Source organism: Salmo trutta, chromosome 22, assembly GCF_901001165.1.
Source record: "Salmo trutta chromosome 22, fSalTru1.1, whole genome shotgun sequence".
NCBI lineage: Eukaryota > Metazoa > Chordata > Actinopteri > Salmoniformes > Salmonidae > Salmo > Salmo trutta.
Window position 1 is genome coordinate 26256685 of NC_042978.1, and position 25696 is coordinate 26282380.

General features: G+C 42.7%; 1 protein-coding gene across 8 annotated transcripts in view; it reads left to right on the forward strand.

Annotated features, from left to right (window-relative positions):
- LOC115158465 (vesicle-associated membrane protein 4) overlaps nucleotides 1–21612 on the forward strand; it is a 35280-nt gene extending 13668 nt beyond the window's left edge. For 7 of the 8 annotated variants that reach the window (XM_029707439.1, XM_029707440.1, XM_029707442.1 and 4 more), the window contains 4 exons: nucleotides 14444–14544; nucleotides 20731–20810; nucleotides 20879–20930; nucleotides 21036–21612. In XM_029707439.1, coding sequence (XP_029563299.1) covers nucleotides 14444–14544; nucleotides 20731–20810; nucleotides 20879–20930; nucleotides 21036–21061 — 259 coding nt within the window. In that variant the 3' untranslated portion in view covers nucleotides 21062–21612. The remainder of the gene's footprint in view (nucleotides 1–14443; nucleotides 14545–20730; nucleotides 20811–20878; nucleotides 20931–21035) is intronic. The other variant, XM_029707447.1, reaches the window with a different exon arrangement.
- The last annotated feature ends 4084 nt before the right edge of the window (nucleotides 21613–25696 follow it).

Here is a 25696-nt window from a genome sequence, read left to right on the forward strand (position 1 = left end):
CTCCATGTTTGATGGTGTTCTTGGGGTTATAGGCAGCATTCCTCCTCCTCCAAACACGGCGAGTTGAGTTGATGCCAAAGAGCTCCATTTTGGTCTCATCTGACCACAACACTTTCACCCAGTTGTCCTCTGAATCATTCAGATGTTCATTGGCAAACTTCAGACGGGCATGTATATGTGCTTTCTTGAGCAGGGGACCTTGCGGGCGCTGCAGGATTTCAGTCCTTCACGGCGTTGTGTGTTACCAATTGTTTTCTTGGTGACTATGGTCCCAGCTGCCTTGAGATCATTGACAAGATCCTCCCGTGTAGTTCTGGGCTGATTCCTCACCGTTCTCATGATCATTGCAACTCCACGAGGTGAGATCTTGCGTGGAGCCCCAGGCCGAGGGTGATTGACAGTTCTTTTGAGTTTCTTCCATCTGCGAATAATTGCACCAAATGTTGTCACCTTCTCACCAAGCTGCTTGGCGATGGTCTTGTAGCCCATTCCAGCCTTGTGTAGGTCTACAATATTGTCCCTGACATCCTTGGAGAGCTCTTTGGTCTTGGCCATGGTGGAGAGTTTGGAATCTGATTGATTGCTTCTGTTGACAGGTGTCTTTTATACAGGTAACAAGCTGAGATTAGGAGCACTCCCTTTAAGAGTGTGCTCCTAATCTCAGCTCATTACCTGTATAAAAGACACCTGGGAGCCAGAAATCTTTCTGATTGAGAGGGGGTCAAATACTTATTTCCCTCATTAAAATGCAAATCAATTTATACAATTTTTGACATGCGTTTTTCTGGATTTTTTTGTTGTTATTCTGTCTCTCACTGTTCAAATAAACATACCATTAAAATTATAGACTGATCATTTCTTTGTCAGTGGGCAAATGTACAAAATCAGCAGGGGATCAAATACCTTTTTCCCTCACTGTATGTTTCTGTGGAACTGCTGAGCACAGTTGATTTAGATGGTTCTGGATATAATGCCTCTTATTGGAACCCTCGCTGATACCAAGGTAGAGGTAATCTTTTGGGCAACAGGTGTTCTAGCGATTGACCTGATGTCACCGCCAATGCCCACCACATCTGTTCTAGAATCCCAACCCTGCTGCTCTTCCGGTCTGTCTCCGGTTTGTCTCTGGTCTGTCTGTTCAGTAAAAAATACAAAAGAGTGGTGATTTCCAGACAGACCCTTGGTGCATCACACCACGTATTGCTTGATATAGTCGGTGCCCTTGAGCTGGTGCTTGGGGCTGTCAAAGACCCCCTCATCTGGAGCTCTTGGAGGACAGCTTGGCACAGACCTCGCTGTGTTTCTCCAGGCGGCTGGGATGAAAGCACCGGCCGCAGTGCTCCCATGTCTTCAGCTTGGAACTGGCCTCACTTATCCCAAATCGATGTTTTGTCTCCACCTGAATGAAGTAATTATCCTAATTTGTTTATTAATTTGGTAAATGTAAAATACATTGAGTTTCCTCAGTCATTATAAATACAACACTACACACATTTAAAATGGTCAAGAATAAAAATCACAAAGTCAACAGAATTATTTCCATCGTGGTCCTCCTCGTTATCAGATGGGCAAACGAATGAACAGCTCAGGCACTCTAAAGGCACTTTACACACCATTAAATTGAATAAATGCATCCAAAATACAGTATGTATTTCAAATAGGCCTACATGTGATCACAACAATAAATTAGAAAATGAAATCCATTAAGAAAAGTGTGACTTGCTTCATTCAGCTCTTGGAAGGTATTTTGTGGCAGTGGGTAGGATTGCCTGAACATGTGAACATTAGTTTGGTGTCTCTAGCTTGAACGGTTCAAGAGCTATTACTGTGGGAGGTTATTTTATGCGAATTTATGAAAGTTTATTTCGTTATAGTTGATAAACATTTTAAAGAATTTGATGTTCGGATAGCCTGAACATTTTAAAGTTGGTTTGGTGTCTCTAGCTTGAACAGGTCAAGAGTTACTGTTGCTGAGTTATTTTTTTAATGCTAATTTATGCAAATGTTTATATATGATAAAGATTCTAAAGAATTTGAAGTTAGGATAGCCTGAATGTTTTAAAGTTGGTCTTGTTTCTTAATTGGCTAAGGAGCAGGACCATTTTGAATAGCTACATCTGTATTCCTATTGTTCTCATTCAAACCCATGTTTATTTATTTTAAATGGTTGTACTTCAAAAAGGTGTAAATACTATAAAAACTATTTTGACAAGCAATCTAAGTAGGGTCAGTCTGAACATGTCAGCGTTGGTTTGGAGTTGATAGCTTAAATGGTGAAAGAGGAGATGGGTCTAGAATTTTAGATTTCTTTACCATTCTAGTCTATGGCCCTTTTTTTTGCCATTGAAATGCTTTGTAATCAATAACAATGAGCTGTTAGCTGATATTAGCTAGTTACTTTTCATCACTCAACACCAACAAACAGTTGTAACTTTTGATTGGTAGCAGATAGGGCTGTGGCGGTCATTCATGAAATCTGTCAGACGATTATTGTCAAGCAAAATACTGCCGGTCTCACACATTTAGCATCTTCAGGCCTCCACACGTACAAGCTGCTGCTGTGTGCCTTTGGAACATCTGCATTTTAACAAGTCTAATAAATCCATTTTAATATAAACCATAACAATAAATCCATTCATTATTTTAGGTAGGTAAAGAAACGTGATATGAAGTAAATGTATTTCAGATGAATAGGAGTTGGCCTACTACTGTATGTTATCTGGCTATGTGGCAGGCTGTAGGCTTGTTCATTTAGCAGACAAGATATGCTTATAAGTCCCATGTCATTATTTTATATGATTTGATAGTAAGAAGAATATAATTGAACTTAGCTGAATAAAATCGAAAGGCTATTTTTCCCGTTCTGCAGCGGGTGCGCATATGAATGCTATATTGAGCGTAAAAGTGATCATTTGGAACCGGTCCTATAGGCTATGCTACATTTAGAGTTATTTGGCAACTTTAGTTGTTAATGATACAAACCTTATGTTTTGATTTCTAAGACATTCTATGGGCTGCATGATGCAACTATAGGCTTTTGATGATTTGAGAAAGTCGCAAAAAAAGCTTAGGCTGTTCCTTGCCTGAGGCTGCACAGCTGTTCTCTCATCAAGTGACCCTATCACCCTTCAGACTGTTCTTAATATTATCTTTACTAATATGTTAAATTAGTTTAGATTTAGAATGGTCCATTATCAAATGGGCAGGGAAAAAAATACATGTCAAATGCTTATGCAGTCGAATAGCGAATGGAAGCTGCTTTCCCATCTGTTCATTAGGGTAGGCTACTCCGGGTATTTCACTGCATGCAGCAACCACTGTTTGAGGAGCATGCAACCTCTCACTGCATAACAGGTGATATTCCGACCAAACTCTGTATGACATGGGCTCCCCAACCTTGTTCCTGCAGCTACCAATTGCTTAATTTGGGAAACCAAGTGAAATCTGTCGGGAACGTCGAAAGTAACATGTTTTCACAACGAAACATACTTCATTAAACTGTTGACAGCTACTCTCTCTGCTTGCTTGAGAAAGTAATGAAGGAGAAAGGGGAGGAGATGGAAAATCACGGTGATGATATATTCTGCAGCTGAAGGTAGCCAAATGTGTCACCCTATTAATTATGAAATTATTTTTAAAAGTCCTATTACTAGGCTATTCAAAATCAAATACAAATTCACTATTGTAGGCTAACTCTGTAAGCCACCCTGCACAATCAATGAACCAACAGCATCACCTAGGCCTATACGTTCTATACGAACTTCTTTCTTCAAATTGATCAATTACAGTGAGGTGAGTTTTAAAAGCACGATAGTGTTTTGATAAGTGTTTGATGTGATTTTTGATTGCATTGATGTCAGTGTTTTAGAAGGACAATAGAGCCCTGAGTACCAGGCCATTAGCGGGTTGGATACTACCAACACGTCCTGAGTGCATAAGAGAAGATTACGGTGAATGGTCACGTGGAATTTTACTGCGGTCATGACTGCCGGCAATACGGTCACCGCAACAGCCCTAGTATCAGATAATTCTGTTCTGATTCCGGATTTGAATAGCAGAGAAGTAGACCGAGATGTCACACACTTAATGTTTTGTCTAAAGTGCTGTGAAAGTGGGCAAAAATGTCAGTTGTTTGTAAAAAGTTAGAGAATTTCGTTTATGCGGTTACTAAAACAGCTGTATCGTTAGATTAATAGAATATATTTTTGAACTGATTTCGGATTTGAATAGCAGAGAAATATAGGAATATTTCATATGCTCTAATTTGTGGATAAAGTAGCTGATTTGTGTCAAGTTGCATTCAGTGACTGGAATGTTGGAAGTCATGTCACAATGGAAGCTTTAGAATGTTGAAGAAACCCCATAGAAGTGGATGAAGTTTAATAAAAGTTTTTAAAAGTATAAATAGTATCAAAAAGCTGTATACATACACACTATTCCAGACTAGTCTGCAAGTTTTAAAGTTTCTATCTTAAACGGTGTAAGAGGCATAGCACTGTAAAGAATAGTATAACTAGGTCAGAAAGTGGTATAATATTTAATGTGGAACTGACAGCATTTTAACTACTTTGCAGATATGAAACAACCAGACATATCAGTAAAAAATATCAAATTCCTAAACCAACTTTATAAGAGGTTTTAAAAATAGGTTATATTTTACTCAGACTTCCATGAAGCACACTAAGGCATTGTTGGCAGACTATATGGATGCAGTTCAATGCATGATTCATTTCATTCACCGATACATTTCTTGGTAGTCCAAAAAATATTGCCATCAGGTTGTAAATCACAGCTGGTCTGACACATTGTTTGCTGCCTCAATGACTCAATATTTGAAACAAAAATGGGAGGACATAACTACGGCTGGGAATGTCAATACAATCAAACTAGCAGGCGCAATGATCACACGTCAGTCATAACGTGTTTTATAGGCCACGTGTCAAACACAAGGCCCGCGGTCCGAATAGGACAAACAAGCGAGTATAAATGACTCATCTACTAGTTACAGCCTGATGTGCTCGCATGGGTGAATTCAACTTCAGCTGCACTGCTTTCATGTGTCAGATTTACAGCGTACAGACACATGCCACAGTCCTAGCTTGGCTACTAAAATGTCGCAGTCTGGCTTTGGTTTTTAAAGCTTGACAATGAATAACCATAAAACTAAACCTGAAACAAAACAGCAATGCTGCATTCAACTGCACCAGTGAGCCATGCAATGCAAATGTTTAAATGTTATAATAACCTACGTTTTTGTTATTTAGAGTTATTAAATACTTTTTGATTTGAGTCGCAGAATATTATGCAGATCTGCAAGTATAGCAGCAAAGGCTGGACAAATATGATTTCCCTGTTTTTGTTTTAATATGTTAATGATATATACAGCATCCTTATATACATACGTGGACATTATACAGGGACATAGCAGGCAAGTTCCCATTCAGTTGTGGGTTGGGACAAGCATGCATTGGCAGGCAAGCTGCAGAAGGACGAGCAGGCTACTGTTCCCCATTGTTTATCAGTGCAGTTTTGACGGCAAACTAACTAAAAAGCTTGATAGTGTTTATCTAATGTTCCCTCGTTAGATTTTTAGCCAATCTCGCTCTGGCTAGCATTAGTTGTTGATCTTGTTGATGTGCATAAGCAACTGAGGGCAATAGAACCTGCCTTTTACAGGGTTGTTTGATCAATAGGACTGTGAAGTTTCTAAATGTAGGAGGACACCCGAGGTATTTACAGAAGTCCATTCAGGTGTATTTTGTGGCTTTTGGCGAATGTGTTCTAATGATCTAAAGTCACGCTGTTGCTACTGCCTGTAAACACAGTCCAGTTAAAAGTGAATGATGGCAGGCCTGTAGGTCAGAATCCACCTTTACCAGGAAAATCTCCTGGATGTACTTCTCCACCTTTGCCTTGAACTGTTCCTTTGCTTTCTTCTCCTCCAAAGCCTGAGTGTCCATCTTGGCTCCACTCTTCATCATGTTCAATTCCTGGGTGACACTGATCAGCTTGGCCTTCAGATATGCCATCAACTGGTCAGCCTCGTAATAGAAGACTTTCAATACCATCTTATCAGGGCATGTCAGTAGATCCTGTATAGTTAGGGTCTGAGTCTTGATCTGAATATGTTTCTTCACAACCTGCCTTCTGAACTTTAAAGCAGGACGCGGGTTGCTCTCTGGTGTGACTGGCCGGAATATCTCCTTCTTGGGACCATTGTTAGGCACAGTGACTCTGGATCTAATGGAAGGCAATGGCGTCTTGGTGGCCATTTTGGTTCCATGGACTGCCTTCAATGCCTTAGCACTATGGAGGAGGATGTCTTTCACTACACAGGTTTGATACCTTTTGGTCTCGATGGGTCACAGTGGCTTCCGAATGTGAGGAAAACTAGCTTTCCCTGTCTGCTGATATGTTGGAGCTACATGCAGTCCTCAACAAATCCAATTGCAGATGGCACTCTTCTGCAGTACCGTGATTCTGGAAGGAGGATGTGGCTTACTTTCCTCAGTCACAATCTTTTCCACTGCCTTCAAACTGGCAATTTGTTGCAGAGCACTCTTTCTTCAGTCCACTCCAGTACTGGGATTCTGTCGGAAGGATGCGAGGTGGGATGAACCTTCTGGTTGAGCTCAAGAAGCTTCTCGGTGGCCCTGGGTTGAGATGGTGGGGCAGGATGAAGGGAGTTGGTACTGGCAGCATCAAGGTTCCCTATTGAAGCATTGTCTTCTTGTAGCGGCTGCAGGATGATCCTCAGCATCAATGAGATTGACAGTGTCATCTTTCGCACCTTTTCCTGCAACCTCAAGTTTTCGTCTAGTAACACGTTCTATATTTTATGGTGGTCTGCTGTAATAACTATGTCTCAGGTGGAATCTGAGATTGTCTTCTTGATACTGGTGTTCTATGTTCAGTATTCAGTCCCCAGAATGTTCAAAGGGAATGTTTGGAATGTATTGATCAGTTGTGACATGGCTGGCTCACATAGAATTACAATGACATTCTGTGCTTATGTAGTTGTGATGTCATAATGGACCAATACTGAAAATGGTGAATAATATGACTTACCTGTGTTGAACTGCTTGCCCTCATATTTAAACATGGCACCTTTCATTGAGGGGTAAAGTATTACTGTACTCACTGAAATCATATAACACATTGTATATCAAATTATTTTGAAATATGACAATGGAATGTGTGTGTGTGTGTGTGTGTGTGAGCGTGTGTGTGAGCGTGTGTGTGCTCCCAACACACACCCCAGCACTGGCAGAGTTCAGACAGAGAGCCCAGCCCACAGACTGTGTTGGTATTAATTAACAGAGTCTAACATTGTTTACCAGAAACATCTGATCCCAACAGAAACACACAGTGTGTTCTGATTATTATGTAACACTACCTTTTAGTGTTGTTTACATCATTGGGTAGTAAGGCAGCTAGTCTTTGAAGACGTGTAGTGTGTTTTTCCATATTAGCGACAGCAGAACAGAGCAATAGAGAACAGCGCAGGTCATTGTTAAGACGGATTGGCACCAGACTATCCTGTTCCCCTCTCTGGTCACACTGTGATGCTGTTATAAACATAAATAATTAGGCCTAATTAGATCTCAACTCAGGTTCCTGGAAATGTTTGTTTATTTGGTGGGAAGCTAACCCCTGCCCTGCACCCCTCATCCCTCACCCCTGCCCCAGGTCAGATTGTAACGTGTGTGTGTGTGTGTGTTCTGGTGGTGTTTTGATGGTTTTATTCTCCATAGGGACACAGCAGCACACTGAACTTACATAATCATCAGCCCGGTTTGAATTCTTCACGTTTCCAAAAGAGAAGGTTTCATTACGGTAGAGTAGACAGATGTTTTCAGAGTCATTGTTTGACTTGTTTTCTCGCAGAGAAGAAAACGTGACTGCATTCTTCTGCAACACATACTCCTTCTTTCCATCTCCGTGTGTGTGTGTGTGTGTGTGTGTGTGTGTGTGTGTGTGTGTGTGTGTGTGTGTGTGTGTGTGTGTGTGTGTGTACGCCATGGCAGGATCAGCTGGGCACAGGTGAGGGTAGTGGTCAGTCCAAGTGTGCTCCAGGACCGTGTGGGAGGGAGGACGGACATCTACTCTAATTTTATTGATTAGATGTACTGAAATGCTTGTGTTCCTAGCTCTAACAGTGCAGTAATATTTAACAATGCACAACAATACACACATCTAAAAGTAAAATAACGGAATTAAGAAATATATAACTATTATGAAGAGCATTGTCTGAGTGGTATTGATTAGAATAGAGTAAAACCGGTTCAGCCCCTGGTTCAACCGTGATCTGGCAGAGTTGCTCCACCTCAAGGACACCATTTGGGGAACGGCTCAGCACATGCAAACTCAGGCTGACTGGCTGTCGTTCAGGCAAATGAGAAATAAGTGCACTCAGGGTATCCGGAAGGCCAAAGGTAGTTACTTCTATAAGGTTGCAGCCTCTATCATCCCAGAGCCTATCTCTCACCTTTATAACCTGTCTCTGGGGAGGTTCCCAGTGCTTGGAAGGCAGCCACGGTGCATCCTATATTTAAAGGGGGAGATCAAGCTGATCCTAACTGTTATAGGCCAATTTCTATCTTGCCCTGTTTATCTTAGTGGGAAAACGTGTCAATAATCAACTGTCTGGCTTGCTTGATGTCTAGTGTTTTCTCTGGTATGCAATCTGGTTTCCGCTCAGGTTAGAGATGTGTCACTGCAACCTTAAAGGTCCTAAATGATGTCAACTTTGCTCTTGATTCTAAGCAATGTTGTGCTGCTATTTTTATTGACTTGGCCAAAGCTTTTGATACAGTACACTATTCTATTCTTGTGGATCAGCTAAGGAAAATTGGTGTCTCTGAGGGGTCTTTGGCCTGGGTACCCAACTACCTCTCTTAAAGAGTGCAGTGTGTAAAGTAAGAACATCTGCTATCTCGGGCACTGGCTGTCAGCAAGGGAGTACCTCAAGGCTCGATACTAGGCCCCACGCTCCTATCAATTTATATCAACAACATAACTCAGGCAGTAGGAAGCTCTCTCATCCATTTTATATGCAGATGATAGTCTTAAACTCAGCTGGCCCCTCCCCGGATATTGTGTTAAACGCTCTAAAATAAAGCTTTCTTAGTGTCCAACAAGCTTTCTTGACAAATCCCCCCCTCCTCCACCCCCCATTGGTGTGATTAACACCTCTGAGGGTTTAGAGCTTGAGGAAGTCACCTCATACAAGTACTTGGGAATATGGCTAGACAGTACACTGTCCTTCTCAGCACATCTCCAAGCTACAGGCTAAGGTTAAATCTAGACTTCGTTTCCTCTATCGAAATCACAATTAAAAAAGAAAAAATGTTTTACCCTGTTTTCTACTCAATTTCGTGGTATCCAATTGGTAGTTAGTCTTGTCTCATTGCTGAAACTCTCGTAATGACTCGGGAGAGGCAAAGGTCGAGAGCCGTGCATCCTCCGAAACCCAACCAAGCCACACTGCTTCTTGACACAATGCCCACTTAACCCGGAAGCCAGCCACACCAATGTGTCAGAGGAAAGACCGTGCACCTGGCGACCGTGTCAGCGTGCACTGCACCCGGCCTGCAACAGGAGTAGCTAGTCCACGATGGGAAAAGGACCTCCCTGCTGGCCAAACCCTCCCCTAACCCAGACAACGCTGAGCCAATTGGGTTTCCCGGTTGTGGCTGGCTGCTACTGAGGCTGGACTCGAACTCAGAATCTCTAGTGGCACAGTGCCTTAGACCACTGCGCCACTCGGGAGACCTCGCTCCTCTTTCACCCCAGCTGCCAAACTAACCCTGATTCAGATGACCATCCTACCCATGCTAGATTACGGAGACGTAATTTATAGATCGGCAGGTAAGGGTGCTCTCGACCGGCTATATGTTCTTTACCATTCGGCCATCAGATTTGCCACCAATGCTCCTTATAGGACACATCATTGCACTCTATACTCCTCTGTAAACTGGTCATCTCTGTATACCTGACGCAACACCCACTGGTTGATGCTTATTTATAAAACAACTTTAGGCCTCACTCCCCCCATCTGAGATACCTACTGCAACCCTCATCCTCCACATTCTAATCCTCCACAACACCCATTCTGCCAGTCACATTCTGCTCCTCTCTTCAGTTAGCTGCAGCTAGCGACTGGAACGAGCTACAAAAAACACAAACTCGATTAGTTTTATATTCATCTCTACATTCAAAGACTCATCGACACTGTTACTGACACTTGTGGCTGCTTCACGTGATGTATTGTCTCTATCTTGCCCTTTGTGCTGTTGTCTATGCCTAACAATATTTGTACCATGTTTATGCTGTTAGCATGTTTTGCTGCTACCGTGTTGTTGCTGTGTTGCTACCATGCTGTGTTGTTGTCTTAAGTCTCTCTTTATGTAGTGTTGTGGTGTCTCGTCATGTGTGTTTTGTCCTACATTTATATTTTTAATCAAAGCCCCATCCCCGCAGGAGGCCTTTTGCCTCTTGGTAAGCCGTTAAGAATTTGTTCTTAAATGACTTGCCTAGTTAAATAAAGGTTTAAAAAAATGTATTGGTCCAGAGAATAGGGTGTTTGTGTGTGTGTGCATCAGTGGAGGCTGCTGAGGGGAGGAGGATGGCTCATAATAATGGCTGGACTGGAGTATGATGGCTGGTGTGGAGTGAGTGGAATGGTATCAAGCACATACAGAGTAAGATGGCGCCGACAGATATGGCAGCTCTGCTTCTAGCTTCTAAGCAACTTTGCAGTATTTTTTGTGTGTGTGTGTGTTATTTCTTACATTATTAACCCAGAAAATGTTTTGTGTTATTACATACAGCTGGAAAGAACTTTTGGATATCTGAGTGGCGGTAACTCACCAGCATTACGACCAGGAATACTACTTTTCCGAATTGAATCTTTTGTACCCCCCCAGGGCAATTGAACTTATTCCAGAGGCATTCATGTGGACTTCTAGTCCGACTCAGGAGGCGTGCACACCATCCACCGCTTCTGAGTATATTTCTCACTAATGTTCAGTGTCTGGATAATAAAGTAGACAAGCTCAGGGCGAGGATCTCCTTCCAGAGAGACATTAGGGATTGTAACATACTGTGTTTCACGGAAACGTGGCTCTCTCGGGACACACTGTCCACGTCCATACAGCCAGCTGGGTTCTCAGTACATCGCGCAGACAGGAATAAAGAACTCTCCGGGAAGAAGAAAGGCGGGGTGAATCTCATGATTAACTCCTCATGGTGTGATTGTGATAACCTACAGAAACTCAAGTCCTTTTGTTCACCCAATCTAGAATACCTCACAATCAAATGCAGACCGTATTACCTCCCAATAGAATTGTCTTTGGTTATAGTCACAGCCGTATATATTCCCCCTCACGCCAATACCACGACAGCCCTTGTTAGCAGTTGATGTTATTCTTCAATAACACAGACCCCAAAGCAAATCAGGGAGAAAAATTCAACGATTTAGAGTAACTGTAGTGATGCCACAACACTGCGATGCAGTGTCTTAGACCACTGCGCGACACATGTAGCTATAAGTCCAGGACTGAAATTCCTCCTGTGTCCCTGACACATTAATCTTCAAAGAAACAACTATTTCCATTGATCACTAATTCCCTCTTGACCTCTAGTCCTCTGCGTTGCGTATTTATCTTTTGAATATTATTACACCCTCAAAGAACTACACTGGACTTTATGCAAACTGTAAACCACATATCCCGAGGCCGCATTTATTGACTCAGGGGATTTTAAGAAAGCAAATTTGAGGAAAAAGCTACTGAAGTTCTACCAACACATTGACTGTAGTGCTCGCGCTGGAAAAACATTGGACCACTGCTACTCAACTTTTTGAAATGCCTACAAGGCTCTCCCCCGCTCTCCCTTCGGCAAATCTTATCACGACTCAATTTTGCTCCTCCCTTCATATAGCACGGATACTTCCTGTTTGAATTCTGCCTAAGGTCTATTCAACGCTGGTCTGACCAATCGGAATCCATGCTTCAAGATTATTTTCATCACGTGGACTGGGATATGTTCCGGGTAGCCTCTGAGAATAACATTGACGAATACACGGATACAGTGACTGAGTTCATCAGGATGTGTATAGGAGATGTTGTACCCATTGTGACTATTAAAATCTACCCAACCCGAAACTGTGGATAGATGGCAGCATTCGCACAAAACTGAAAGCGTGAACCACCGCATTTAACAATGGCAAGGTGATGGCCAAATACGAACAGTGTAGGTATTCCCTCTGTAAGATAATCAAACAGGCAAAACGTCAGTACAGAGACAAAGTGGAGTTGCATTCCATGGCTCAGACACGAAACGTATGTGGCAGGGTCTACAGACAATCATACACTACAAAAGGAAAACAAAACCAGCCACGTTGCGGACACCGACTTCATGCTTCTGGACAAGCTTAACACCATCTTCGCCCGCTTTGAGGATAACACAGTGCCACCAACACGGCCTGCGACCAAGGACTGTGGGCTCTCCTTCTCCGTGGCCGACGTGAGTAAGACAGTTTAAGCGTGTTAACCCTCACAAGGCTGCCGGCCCAGACGGCATCCCTAGCCGCGTCCTCAGAGCATGCGGAGACCAGCTGGCTGGAGTGTTTACGGACATATTCAATCTCTCCCTATCCCAGTCTGCTGTCCCCTCTTGCTTCAAGATGTCCACCGTTGTTCCTGTACCCAAGAAAGCAAAGGTAACTGAACTAAATGACTATCGCCCCGTAGCACTCACTTCTGTCATCATGAAGTGCTTTGAGAGACTAGTCAAGGATCATATCACCTCTACCTTACCTGTCACCCTAGACCCACTTCAATTTGCCTACCCCCCCCAATAGATCCACAGGCGACACATTCGCCATCACACTGCACACTGCCCTATCCCATCTGGACAAGCAGAATACCTATGTAAGAATGCTGTTCATTGACTATAGCTCAGCATTCAACACCATAGTACCCTCCAAGCTCATAATTAAGCTTGGGGCCCTGGGTCTGAACCCTGCCCTGTGCAACTGGGTCCTGGACTTCCTGACCGTCCGCTCCCAGGTGGTAAAGGTAGGAAACGACACCACCGCTACGCTGATCCTCAACACAGGGGCCCCACATGGGGTGTGCTCAGCCCCCTCCTGTACTCCCTGTTCATCCATGACTGCTTGGCCACGCACATCTCCAACTTAATCATCAAGTTTGCAGACAACAGTAGTAGGCCTTTTGACCAACAATGACGAGACGGCCTACAGGGAGGAGGTGAGGGCCCTGGGAGAGTGGTGCCAGGAAAATAACCTCTCACTCAACGTCAATAAAACAAAGGAGGTGATCGTGGACTTCAGGAAACAGCAGAGGGAGCACCCCCCTATCCACATCGGTGGGACCGTAGTGGAGGAGGTGGAAAGCTTCAAGTTCCTCGGCGTACACATCACTGACAATCTGAAATGGTCCACCCACACACAGTGTTGTGAAGGAGCAACAGCACCTCATCAACCTCAGGAAGCTGAAGAAATTTGGCTTGGCTCATAAAACCCTCACAAACATTTACAGATGCACAATTGAGAGCATCCTGTTGGGCTGTATCACTGCCTGGTACGGAAACTGCACCGCCCACAACCGCAAGGCTCTCCAGATGGTGGTGCGTTCTGCACAACGCAGCACCAGGGACAAACTACCTGCCCTCCAGGACACCTACAGCACCCGATTTCACAGGAAGGCCAAAAAGATCATCAAAGACAACAACCACACGAGCCACTGCCTGTTCACCCCGCTATCATCAAGAAGGCGAGGTCAGTACATGTGCATTAAAGCTGGGACCGAGAGACTGAAAAACAGCTTCTATGTCAAGGCCATCAGACTGTTAAACAGCAATCACTAGCTGGCTTCCACCAGGTTACGCAACCCGGCATCTTAGAGGCTGCGGCCCTGTATTCATTGACTTCACTGGCCACTTTAATAATGGAACATTAGTCACTTTAAATAATGTTAACATACTGCTTTACTCATCTCGTATATACTGTATTCTAGTCAATGCCACTCTGACATTGCTGAAATTAATTCCATAATTTTTATTTTAGATTTGTGTGTGTTGTTGTGAATTGTTAGATACTACTGTACTGTTGGAGCTAGGAACACAAGCATTTCGCTACACCCGTAATAACATCTGCTAAATATGTATATGTGACCAATAAGATTTGATTTGATTTTGATTTGATACTGTTAAAAAAAAAATTTGATTCCATTCCGGCAGTTATGAGCCATCCTCCCCCCCCAGCAGCCTCCACTGGCGTGCATTTATTTGAACGTCCCTGTGTGGTTTTGTGAATGTGTCAGTAAGAACACCTGTACCAGCTAACTCCTCCACCTTCAACACTGTTCACAACATGTTATTTCTGTGTGTTGACATTCATGTTTGTTTCTCTCCTCAGAGTGCAGTCGCAGGTTGATGAGGTCATCGATGTGATGCAGGAGAACATCTCCAAGGTGATCGACAGGGGAGAGCGACTTGAGGACCTGCAGGACAAGTCAGGTGAGACTCAAGTCCTATTCAGATCAAGTTAATATCTATAAAACGATATGTACAGAATCTGAGACTAACATAAAAACACGGTAGACTCCTTTCTTACATAAACAGTTCAAATAGGAAGGGAAAGAGACTGTGTATGTGATCCTATGAGTGTACCCTGCCAGACGTTTGTACAAGCAAGAGAACATTCCTGTTGGAGATGACCTGGAATTCTGACAGGTCCATTAGTCATCCTCTACAGGAGCTAATATTCCACTGAGAATTCCACTCAGTCACTCCGGAATGGGAATGTGGGGGGAGATGAGACAAGGCTAACTCTCACTCTTGACTGCTCTTCTTTGGTTATCATGGATCAGAGCTAGAGGTCAACCGATTAATCGGCATGGCCGATTTAATTAGGGCCGATTTTCGTGTTTTTATAACAATCGGTTATCAGCCTTTTTGGATGCCGATTACATTGCAATCCACGAGGAGACTGCGTGGCAGGCTGACCACCTGTTAAGCGAGTGCAGCGTCAAAAGGACCTTGTGGCTGCAAGGAGCCAAGGTAAGTTGCTAGCTAGCATTAAACTTATCTTATAATAAACAATCAATCTTCACATAATCACTAATTAACTCCACATGGTTGATGATATTACCAGATTAACTAGCTTGTCCTGCATTGCATATAATCAAAGCGGTGCCTGTCAGTTTATCATCGAATCACAGCCTACTTCAACTTCGCTAAAAACAGTGATGAGTTAACAAATGCGCATTCGTGAAAAAAAGCACAATCGTTGCACAAATGTACCGAACCATAAACATGAATGCTTTCCTTAAAATCAATACACAGAAGTATATATTTTTTTAAACCTGCATATTTAGCTAAAGGAAATGCATGTTAGCAGGCAATATTAACTAGGGAAATTGTATCACTTCTCTTGCGTTCAGTGCAAGCAGAGTCAGGGTATATGCAGAAGTTTGGGCCGCCTGGCTCGTTGCGGACTGTGTGAAGACCATTTCTTTCTAACAAAAACCGTAATTAATTTGCCAGAATTTTACATAATTATGACATAACATTGAAGATTGTGCAATGAAACAGCAATATTTAGACTTTGTGTTGCCACCCATTTGATAAAATATGGAACGGTTCCGTATTTCACTGAAAGAATAAACATTTTGTTTTTGAAATGAAATGATTTCACCATTATTAATGAGCAAAGGCTCATATTTCTGTATGTTTATTATAATTAAGTCTATAATTTGATAGAGCAGTCTGACTGAGCGGTGGTAGGCAGCAGCAGGCTCGTAAGCATTCATTCAAACAGCACTTTACTGAGTTTGCCAGCAGCTCTTAGCAATGCTTGAAACACAGCGCTATTTATGACTTCAAGGATATGAACTCCCGAGATTAGGCTGGCAATACTAAAGTGCCTATAAGAACATCAAATAGTCAAAGGTATATGAAATACAAATGGTATAGAGAGAAATGGTCCTATAATATCTACAACCTAAAACTTCTTACCTGGGGATATTGAAGACTCATGTAAAAGGAACCACCAGCTTTCATATGTTCTCATGTTCTGAGCAAGGAACTTAAACTTTAGCTTTTTTATATGGCACATATTGCACTTTTACTTCAGTTTTTGCATTATTTAAACCAAGTTGAACATGTTTAATTATTTATTTGAGACTAAATTGATTTTATTTATGTATTATATTAAGTTAAAATAAGTGTTCATTCAGTATTGTTGTAATTGTCATATATATATATAAATGGTCCAATTTAATCGATATCGGCTTTTTTTGGTCCTCAAATAATCGGTCGGTCTCTAATCAGAGACAAATGTGGCGATGACATACAGAACACACACACGCATTTTGTGTGTAAGGCTTAGACGGGCAGGTGTGGCAACTGTGTAAAATAAGTTTTATTTTTCCTTTTATTTAACTAGGCGAGTTAAGAACAAATTCCTACTTACAATGACGGCCTAGGAACAGCCTTGTTCCGGGCAGAACGACAGATTTTTACCTGTCGGGATTCGATCTTGCAACCTTTCGGTTACTAGTCCAACACTCTAACCACTAGGCTACCTTCTGCCCCAATTAAATGGTGTCTAGTCTGTACGGTCTTAATAATGATTAGAGCTGTAATTAGTAAGGATGTTTTTCATCTGGGGCAGTAAGGAGCTGTTAGAGGATGTAGGAAACTGAACACATCCAGGTGTTCTGCCCATTCTATGTGAATTATATGATCTCTATGTTCAGTACACTCTACATGTGTTAATGATCTCTACCGGTTGAATGCATTAACATGCTAGCTTTCACTTGCGCTCGCTCTCTCTCTCACACACACGCTCACACGCCTTCCTGCTCTCTCCTCTGTTGTGATGAACAGATGAAACGGGCTTTCTCCAGCCGTGCTGGGTACTCCAGGTTCATCATGACATACACAGATGTTGTCTCTGTCATGTCCACCAGCACAATATCCACATCTGGAACACTGGTGTGTGTTTAGGAAGGAACCCTAATACAGTTTCGGTGTATTGGGACAGTGTCACATTTAGTTGTTTTGCTGTACTCCAGCACTTTGGATTTGAAATTATACAATGGTTTTAACGGGAAAACTGTCAGCTTTAAATTGAGGTTTTTTTCAACCATATCAGGTTAACCGTTTTAGAAATGAAAGCACTTTTTGTACATAGTCTCCCCATTTTAGGGGACCAAAAAACGCCTGTCCTTGAATTGAAAATGGATGTTTGTACTTTTTTGGCTATGTACTGTCCTAATATAATCTAACTTTATGCTTTCGCCGTAAAGCCTCTTTAAAAATCGAACAATGTGGTTAGATTAAGGAGATGTTTATCTTTTAAATGGTCTAAAATAGTTGATTGTTTGAGAAATTGAAATTATTAGATTTTTGATGTTTTGAATTTCCCGCCTTGTTAGCAATCCCAACTGGGGGATTAAGGCTACCCCCTAGCCCCAACAGGATAAGAACCAATTCTTATTTACAATAACAGCCTACCCCAGCCAAACCCTAACCCAGACAACACTGGGCCAATTGTCCACCGCCCTATGGGACTCCCAATCATGGCCGGTTGTGATACAGCCTGGAATTGAACCATAGTCTGTAGTGACACCCCTAGCACTGCGAAGCAGTGCCTTAGACCGCTGCGCCACTCAGATGCCCTTGTGGCAGGGCTTGCAAACTATTACGGACTACAAAGGGAAGCACAGCCGCGAGCTGCCCAGTGACACGAGCCTACCAGACGAGCTAAATTACTTCCATGCTCGCTCCGAGGCAAGTAACACTGAAGCATGCATGAGAGCATCAGCTGTTCCTGATGACTGTGATCATGCTCTCCGCAGCCGATGTGAGTAAGACCTTTTAAACAGGTCAACATTCACAAGGCCGCAGGGACAGGCGGATTACTAGTGTACTCCGAGCATGCGCTGACCAACTGGCAAGTGTCTTATCTGACATTTTCAACCTGTCCCTGACCAAGTCTGTAATACCAACATGTTTCAAGCAGACCACCATAGTCCTTGTGCCCAAGAACACTAAGATAACCTGCCTAAATGACTACCGACCCGTAGCTGGGCATGGCTCACATCAACACCATTATCCCAGAAACCCTAGACCCACTCCAATTTCCATACCGCACCAACAGATCCACAGATGATGCAATCTCTATTCCACACTGCCCTTTCCACCTGGACAAAAGGAACACCTACGTGAGAATGCTATTCATTGACTACAGCTCAGCGTTCAACACCATAGTGCGACTCCAACACCATCATAAAGTTTGCCGACGACACAACAGTGGTAGGCCTGATCACTGGCAACAATGAGACAGCCTATAGGGTGGAGGTCAGATACCTGGCAGTGTGGTGCCAGGATGACAACCTCTCCCTCAATGTGATCAAGACAAATTAGATAATTGTGGACTACAGAAAAAGGAGGACTGAGCACGCCCCCATTCTCATCGACAGGGCTACAGTGGAGCCGGTTGAGAGCTTCAAGTTCCTTGGTGTCCACATCACCAACAAACTATCATGGTCCAAACACACCCAAGACAGTCGTGAAGAGGGCACGACAACGCCTATTCCCTCTCAGGAGACTGAAAAGATTTGGCATGGGTCCTCAGATCCTCAAACGGTTTTACAGCTGCACCATCGAGAGAATCCTGACTGGTTGCATCCCCGCCTGGTATGGCAACTGCTCGGCCTCCGACCGCAGGGCACTACAGCAGGTAGTGCTAACGGCTCAGTGCATCACTGAGGCCAAGCTTCCTGCCATCCAGGACCTCTATACCATTGCCAAGGGCTCCAGCCACCCTAGTCATACAGTGTTCTCTCTGCTATCGCACGGCAAGCAGTACCGGAGCGTCAAGTCTAGGTCAAAAAGGCTTCTTAACAGCTTCTACCCCCAAGCCGTAAGATTCTTGAACAGTTAATGAAATGGCTACCTGGGCTATTTGCATTGTCCCGACCTCCCCATTTTTATGCTGCTGCTACTCTGTTTATTATCTATGCATAGTCACTTTACTTCTACCTACATGTACATATTACTTCGACTAACCGGTGCCCCCGCACATTGACTCTGTACCGGAACCCCATGTATATAGCCTTGCTACTGTTATTTTATTGTTGCTCCTTAATAATTATTTGTTAATTTCTGTGTATATTTTTTTTCTTAACTGCACTGTGAGTTAAGGGCTTGTAAGTAAGCATTTGACTGTCAGTATTTGACCTGTTGTATTTGGCGCATGTGACAATTTTTAGATGGTGCATGATTACAATGTTCTTATTATCCCTGTCTGTAGGTAGTCTGCTAGTTATTGGCTGGAGCAAGTTGAGCTCTGTTAACCTCTCTGGGGTAGGTGGGACGCACTATTCAACAGCCAGTGAAATAGCAGAGCTCCAAATTCAAAACAACAAAAATCTCATTCAAATTTCTCAAACATACAACTATTATATCCCATTTTAAAGATACACTTCTCGTTAATCCAACCACATTGTGCGATTTCAAAAAGGCTTTACAGCGAAAGCATAACATTAGATTATGTTAGGACAGCGCCTAGACAAGAAAAACCACACAGCCATTTTCCAAGCAAGGAGAAACAAAAACCAGAAATACAGCTAAAATGAATCACTAACCTTTGATGATCTTCATCAGATGGCACTCATAGGACTTCATGTTACACAATACATGTATGTTTTGCTCGATAAAGTTCATATTTATATAAAAAAAATTTTAAAAAAGTTATATTACAGTTCGTAGAAACATGTCAAATGATGTATAGAATCAATCTTTAGGGTGTTTTTATCATAAATCTTCCATAATATTACAACCGGACAATTTCTTTGTCTTCAGAAATGAAAAGGAACACACCTAACTCATGGGAGCGCGCGAGATTGAGCTCGTCATTTTCTCAGTCATCTGACTCCATATGCTCTTATTCTCTCCCCATTCACAGTAGAAGCATGAAACAACGTTCTAAAGACTGTTGACATCTAGTGGAAGCCTTAGGAAGTGCAAAATGACCCCATTGAAACTGTGTATGAGATAGGCAATCACTTGAAAAACTACAAACCTCAGATTTCCCACTTCCTGGTTGGATTTTTTTCTCAGGTTTTTGCCTGCCATATGAGTTCTGTTATACTCACAGACATCATTCAAACAGTTTTAGAAACTTGTGTTTTCTATCCAAATCTACTAATAATGTGCATATCCTACCTTCTAGGCCTGAGGAGGAGGCAGTTTACTACGGGCACGCTTTTCATCCGGATGTCAAAATACTGCCCCCTACCCCGATGAAGTTAACAAGCACAGGAGTTGACATGAGAACAGGAGATCTCTGCATGCTCAGTTCAGCAGCTTTCATGTCCCTGCCAACACACAGAATGTCAAACAACTGTCTGACTCCAAACAGAGAGATCAAATCAAACTTTATTTATATATGTAGACATGGAGAGGCAGAAGGAACAAGTTTTGCTTTGGCAACATGAGGTTGTCCCTGTCATACCAGAGTATGAGGTGAAGTAGTTCTTAGTCATAGAAACAGAGAATACAACACAAACAGCTCCTATCACATGCTGTTTACACGTTTCTGTTTTCTTCTATGTGTCTCCCTGTCCCCCTCTTCCCTGTCTGTCCCCATATTCTCTCCCTGCACGTGTGTCCTTTGGTCATATGACCTTCCAGTGAGCCTATCAGACAACGCTTCAGCCTTTAGCAGCAGAGCCAAGCAGCTGCACAGGAGGATGTGGTGGAGAGATATGAAGGTGAGTGAACGTGTGTGTCCGTGTATGTATCCATGTCTTTGTGTAATGCTTGTTTCTGTCTTCTACAGATGAAGGCCATCATAGCTCTGGTGGTGGTCGTTCTGCTGCTTATCATCATCAGTGAGTATCAGCCTGAACAACACATATTGTATTAATCAAGAATATTATCACACTGATTCAACATATAGCACTGAATACACACTTAACTCTCTCTCTTTCTCTCAGTTCCAGTGATATTGCGGTATCGCTAGTGTCGCCAGGAGGAGGAAGAATATCTCCTCCTCTTCCTCCCATTCTCCTGCACACAGTCCTCCACATCAGCCAGGGGGCACCACCCAGCCTCCCAGACCCCTGCTGTGCCAGCCTGTGTGTGTGGCTCTGGGTAGAAGCTGCTCCTAACTACAGATCTAGGATCAGCTCACCCTCTCCCAATGCTAACCTTGTATTGATTGAAAACACAAAGCTGACCTAAGGTCAGTGTCTACTAGGGACCACTTCATCCTACTCTGTGTGTCCGGGCCAAGGGTGACATAGGTAGCATTACGTTGGCGTTACATAGGGGTTGGGTTTGCTTTGCAAATGACACCTTATTTAGGGAAAAGGTTGTCATTTGACATGCTGCCTGTGTCTCAGCCCCCTCATCAAACTTAAGTAGAACTCCGTTCAATACATAATACATATCAGCTAGTCCAGTGGTCACCAAACTTTTCTGAGTCAAGATCTCTTTTACAGTCAGAAAGCAAGCTGAGATCTACCACTTAATTTTTTTTTACATCACTTAAAAAATGTAACATTAACTCAATAGTTCTGTAGGAATGAGGTTTGTGCAGTAGGCCTAATACATTATCACAGCATATTGGCTATATGCCTGGACTGCCAATATTGTTCTTCTCAGACCATATTATATTTCAGAACTCGAGCTTTGATAACAAAATAGATCGTTGATGTAGCACGAGGCACAGCTAGGGCTGTGGCGGTGACCGTTAATTAACATAAACACATTTAACATCTCCTGGCTTCCACACACAGCCTACAAGCCATTTCAAATGTCTAATAAATCCATGTAATATCGCCTACACCTTCACAATAAATCCATTATTTATTTTAGACCGATCTTAAAAAGCATGATATGAAGAAAATGTAATCTATTTCAGAATCAAATAATAGCATACTCCTGATGTGGCTATGCAAATGGCTGTTGGCTACACTAGTTCATTTAGCAGACAAGATTCGCTTATAATTCTGTGGTGTTATATTATTTTATAGTATGAAGAATACAATTTAACAAAACTGAATAAAATTCTCAATATTTTCTCAAAGATTTGAGGGAGTGCGCACGTGGCTATTCCATGTTGAACGGTTAACAAAGAAACAGGTCCTCCTATGTGTTTAATTTAGAGTTATTAATGTAACTTCTTCTACAAACATTGGGCTGGCTATATGTTTAGATTTTTAATACATTGTAAGGCTGCATGATGCAACTTTAAAGCTCTGCTTTGTTTTTTGCGCAGGCTGAACACAGTCTCTCATTCACAATTTGACAAGCAATTTGACAATGCCTAGAAGTTCATGGCGGCATCCCCTTTGTGGCCGTAATGCACCCTATAAAAATCCATGCCTTTTGCGGCCCGGAGTGCTGCATTGTGCCCTTCTCCCTGAGTGTGCTGCGCAATCCGAAGCGTCTCTCACTCTCACACGGCTCTAACACATCAGGGACGCAGTTGTGCGTGTCCTTATCCAATTACGAAGTGCATATTGAAGATATTGGATGAACTGTCCACATTTACTTTTCATCAGCCAACAAGATGAGTAGGCCTAACGAACAGCAAAAGCACTAGTCTATATCAATGTACTATCCCCCATATTACAAAAGTTGACCTGTTCTGTGTGAGAAATTAATATTCCAACCCATCTGGGACAGTTGTGGGATGTGGTAGATCCCAAATTAATACAACCACTAGCATCAAAAAACATTTTCTATGCAATGTGGCTGACGCAACAGATCAGAACGTTTAGCTTAAAATGTTGATAAACTATTAGGCTATTTCTTCACATTATAACCACAGGAATGTGCACATGGTAGTAGGCAATAAGCGCAAATGTTCCATTAGCGGAAAACAACATTATCAAAAGTGACTGCAAATATGCATGTAATGCTTTTATTATAAAGGTGCATTTTAATGGTGAAAATTATCTTCCCCAAACTGGAAACTCACGCGCTGCTTATTTATGCCAGTTAGGATCTACACCCCTTGTAAAGGTGATTAATGCGTTTCATTTTATTAAGTTATTAATTTTACTAAAGTTATTTGGCCACTTTAGTTGTGATACAAACCTTATTAAAACATATAGGCCTATGGGCTAGGCTACATGAGGTGTGCGAATATGATTCGAACAAGTCGCAAATTTTTTTTTAAATTGTTTCTTATGCTGGGCATCATTCACAAGTGATAAGCTAATATTGTCACCCATCAGACTATTCTTGATTTAGTCTTGTCTTTACATATACTAAATAATATATGTGACATTTGGTTTTGATTTAGAATGGACCATTATCATGCACCTGTATTGAAACGGGGGCAGTAGGAAAAAATACGTCATCTCACGCAATTGCATAGCCTATAGAAATGTTGCGCAACATGAGCTCATGGGCTCTCATGAAGTGTTTGATTAGATTTTAAATCACATTTACATTGATGTCAGAGTGATTAGAGGGACAATAGAGTGCTGAGTACCAGGCAGTTAGCATGTTTGGTAGGTTACTAATGACCATCAGCAGAATCAGAGCTTGGAGAAGCCTAATCACTGTGACTAAATGATCACGTGGAATTTGACTGCCTTCATCACTCGTGACCGCCGGTGTGGCGGTAATACAGTCACCGCAACAGCCCTAGGCACAGCTGAGCATATATTTTAGAATTTGCTTTATTATTTTACTGGAGGTATGGGACCTGCGTCTGATGGTCATGGTGCTTTCAAGACAACTGGGAACTCGGAAAAATCGAGGTCAAATCATGACGTCAGTGAAGATGCCGGAGTTACCGAGTTGGATTACCATACAAAACGATTTTCCCCAGTTGGATCTCGTTTTTTTCCGAGTTCCGACTTCAGTGCGTTTAAGACAACTGGGAAGTCTGAGATTTCAGTTCTTTTGAGAGAAAAATGGTATTAGTCTCAAGGGATGGAGAGAGCAGCAGCCTCTCACGGTCCCCGCTCTCTCCTTTCCTCAGGCGAGACTGACCAGAGAGTGGGTACATAATCTTTCAACTGATGGCGAAACTCAAGTCGCACCGCATCTGCCTCAGGCACAAATTCTTTGTTGTTTCTATGACCAAAGAAAGTTAAATACTCCTCGATATTAAAATATACACATCGAGCTGCTAATAATAATAAAACGCAGAGCTATCGATACACTTGGCTACTCATTCATAGCAGCTGCAGCGTGAGTGGAAGAGGAGAATAGAATTTAGACATGAACTCACTCTTAAAAACAGCAGTTCTTTGCTGTGTTCTTTGACAGTCTCTGGTCATGGTTTTAAAAGTTATGAAATCTAGGGCCTCTCGAGTAACGCAGCGGTCTGTGGCTCAGTTGGTAGAGCATGGTGTTTGCAACGCCAGCATGGTGTTTGCAACGCCAGGGTTGTGGGTTCGATTCCCACGGGGGGCCAGTACGAAAAATGAAAAAAAATGTATGAAATGAAAATGTATGCATTCACTACTGTAAGTTGCTCTGGATAAGAGCGTCTGCGAAATGACTAAAATGTAAATGTACTAGAGGCGTCACTACAGACCCGGGTTTGATCACAACCGGCTGTGATTGGGAGTCACACAGTGCGGCGCACAATTGGCCCAGCGTCATCCTGGTTAGGGAAGGGTTTGACTGGGAAGTGCTTTACTTGGCTCTAGGGACTCCTTTCGGCAGGCCGGGTGCCTGCAGGCTGACCTCAGTCATCAGGTGAACTGTGTTTCCTCGGACACATTGGTGCGGCTGGCTTTCGGGTTAAGCGGGCGGGTGTCAAAAAGTGTGGTTTGGCGGGTCATGTTTCGGAGGACGCATGACTGGGCCTTCGCCTCCCGAGCCCGTTGGGGAGTTGCAGCGATGAGACAAGATCGAAATTGGGGAGAAGAAAGGGGGTAAAATACACACAAAAAAAAGGTATGCTGTGGGTGGGGTTGTGAAAGCTGTAGGTAGGCACGGGGATTTGAGCTATCTGATTGGCCAGCACAGTAGGCACGCTCTATTTAACCACATATCTCCCGGTCCACCAGGTAGGCAGAGTTTGTATTTTCAGACAAATGAAATGGTTCAAACTGGGAATACTTTACCTACCCGGTGCACAGGGCTTCTGTATGATGAAGATGTAGTATTATTATAGTCAGATGTAGTATTATAGTCAGACGCATTATTGTTAGTCAGACTTTTAGTCAATCTGTCTGCAGTAGTCTATCAACAGCTTAGAAACATGTTATACAGGACTTGTATCACACCAAAATATTTGAAGATAAAGAAAGTAACCCTCACTACCACCCCCTCGTCCCTTCTCACATGTTTAAAATGCTTTCAAGCCAGAACTGAAAATGAGGCAATGGATGTACCTCAATACTCTACAGTGGCCTCCTTTACTTGTCTCCTGCTTTCCTTTTCTACACCAAGCTTGATCCGACACTAGTAGGATAGGTTCTAGCCAGTGAGAGGAAGTCACTGTTGAGTATTGAACTAGGCTTGGGCAGTATCCAGATTGTCATACCTTCATACAAACCTTGTGCCATACCAGGATATTCAGTAATACCGGCACACAAGGAGCGCTATTTTCAAACCCAACTCTGCCTCTGTAATCCGAAGGTTAGCAATGCTAACAAGTTCATGTAAAAACCCATATAGAATG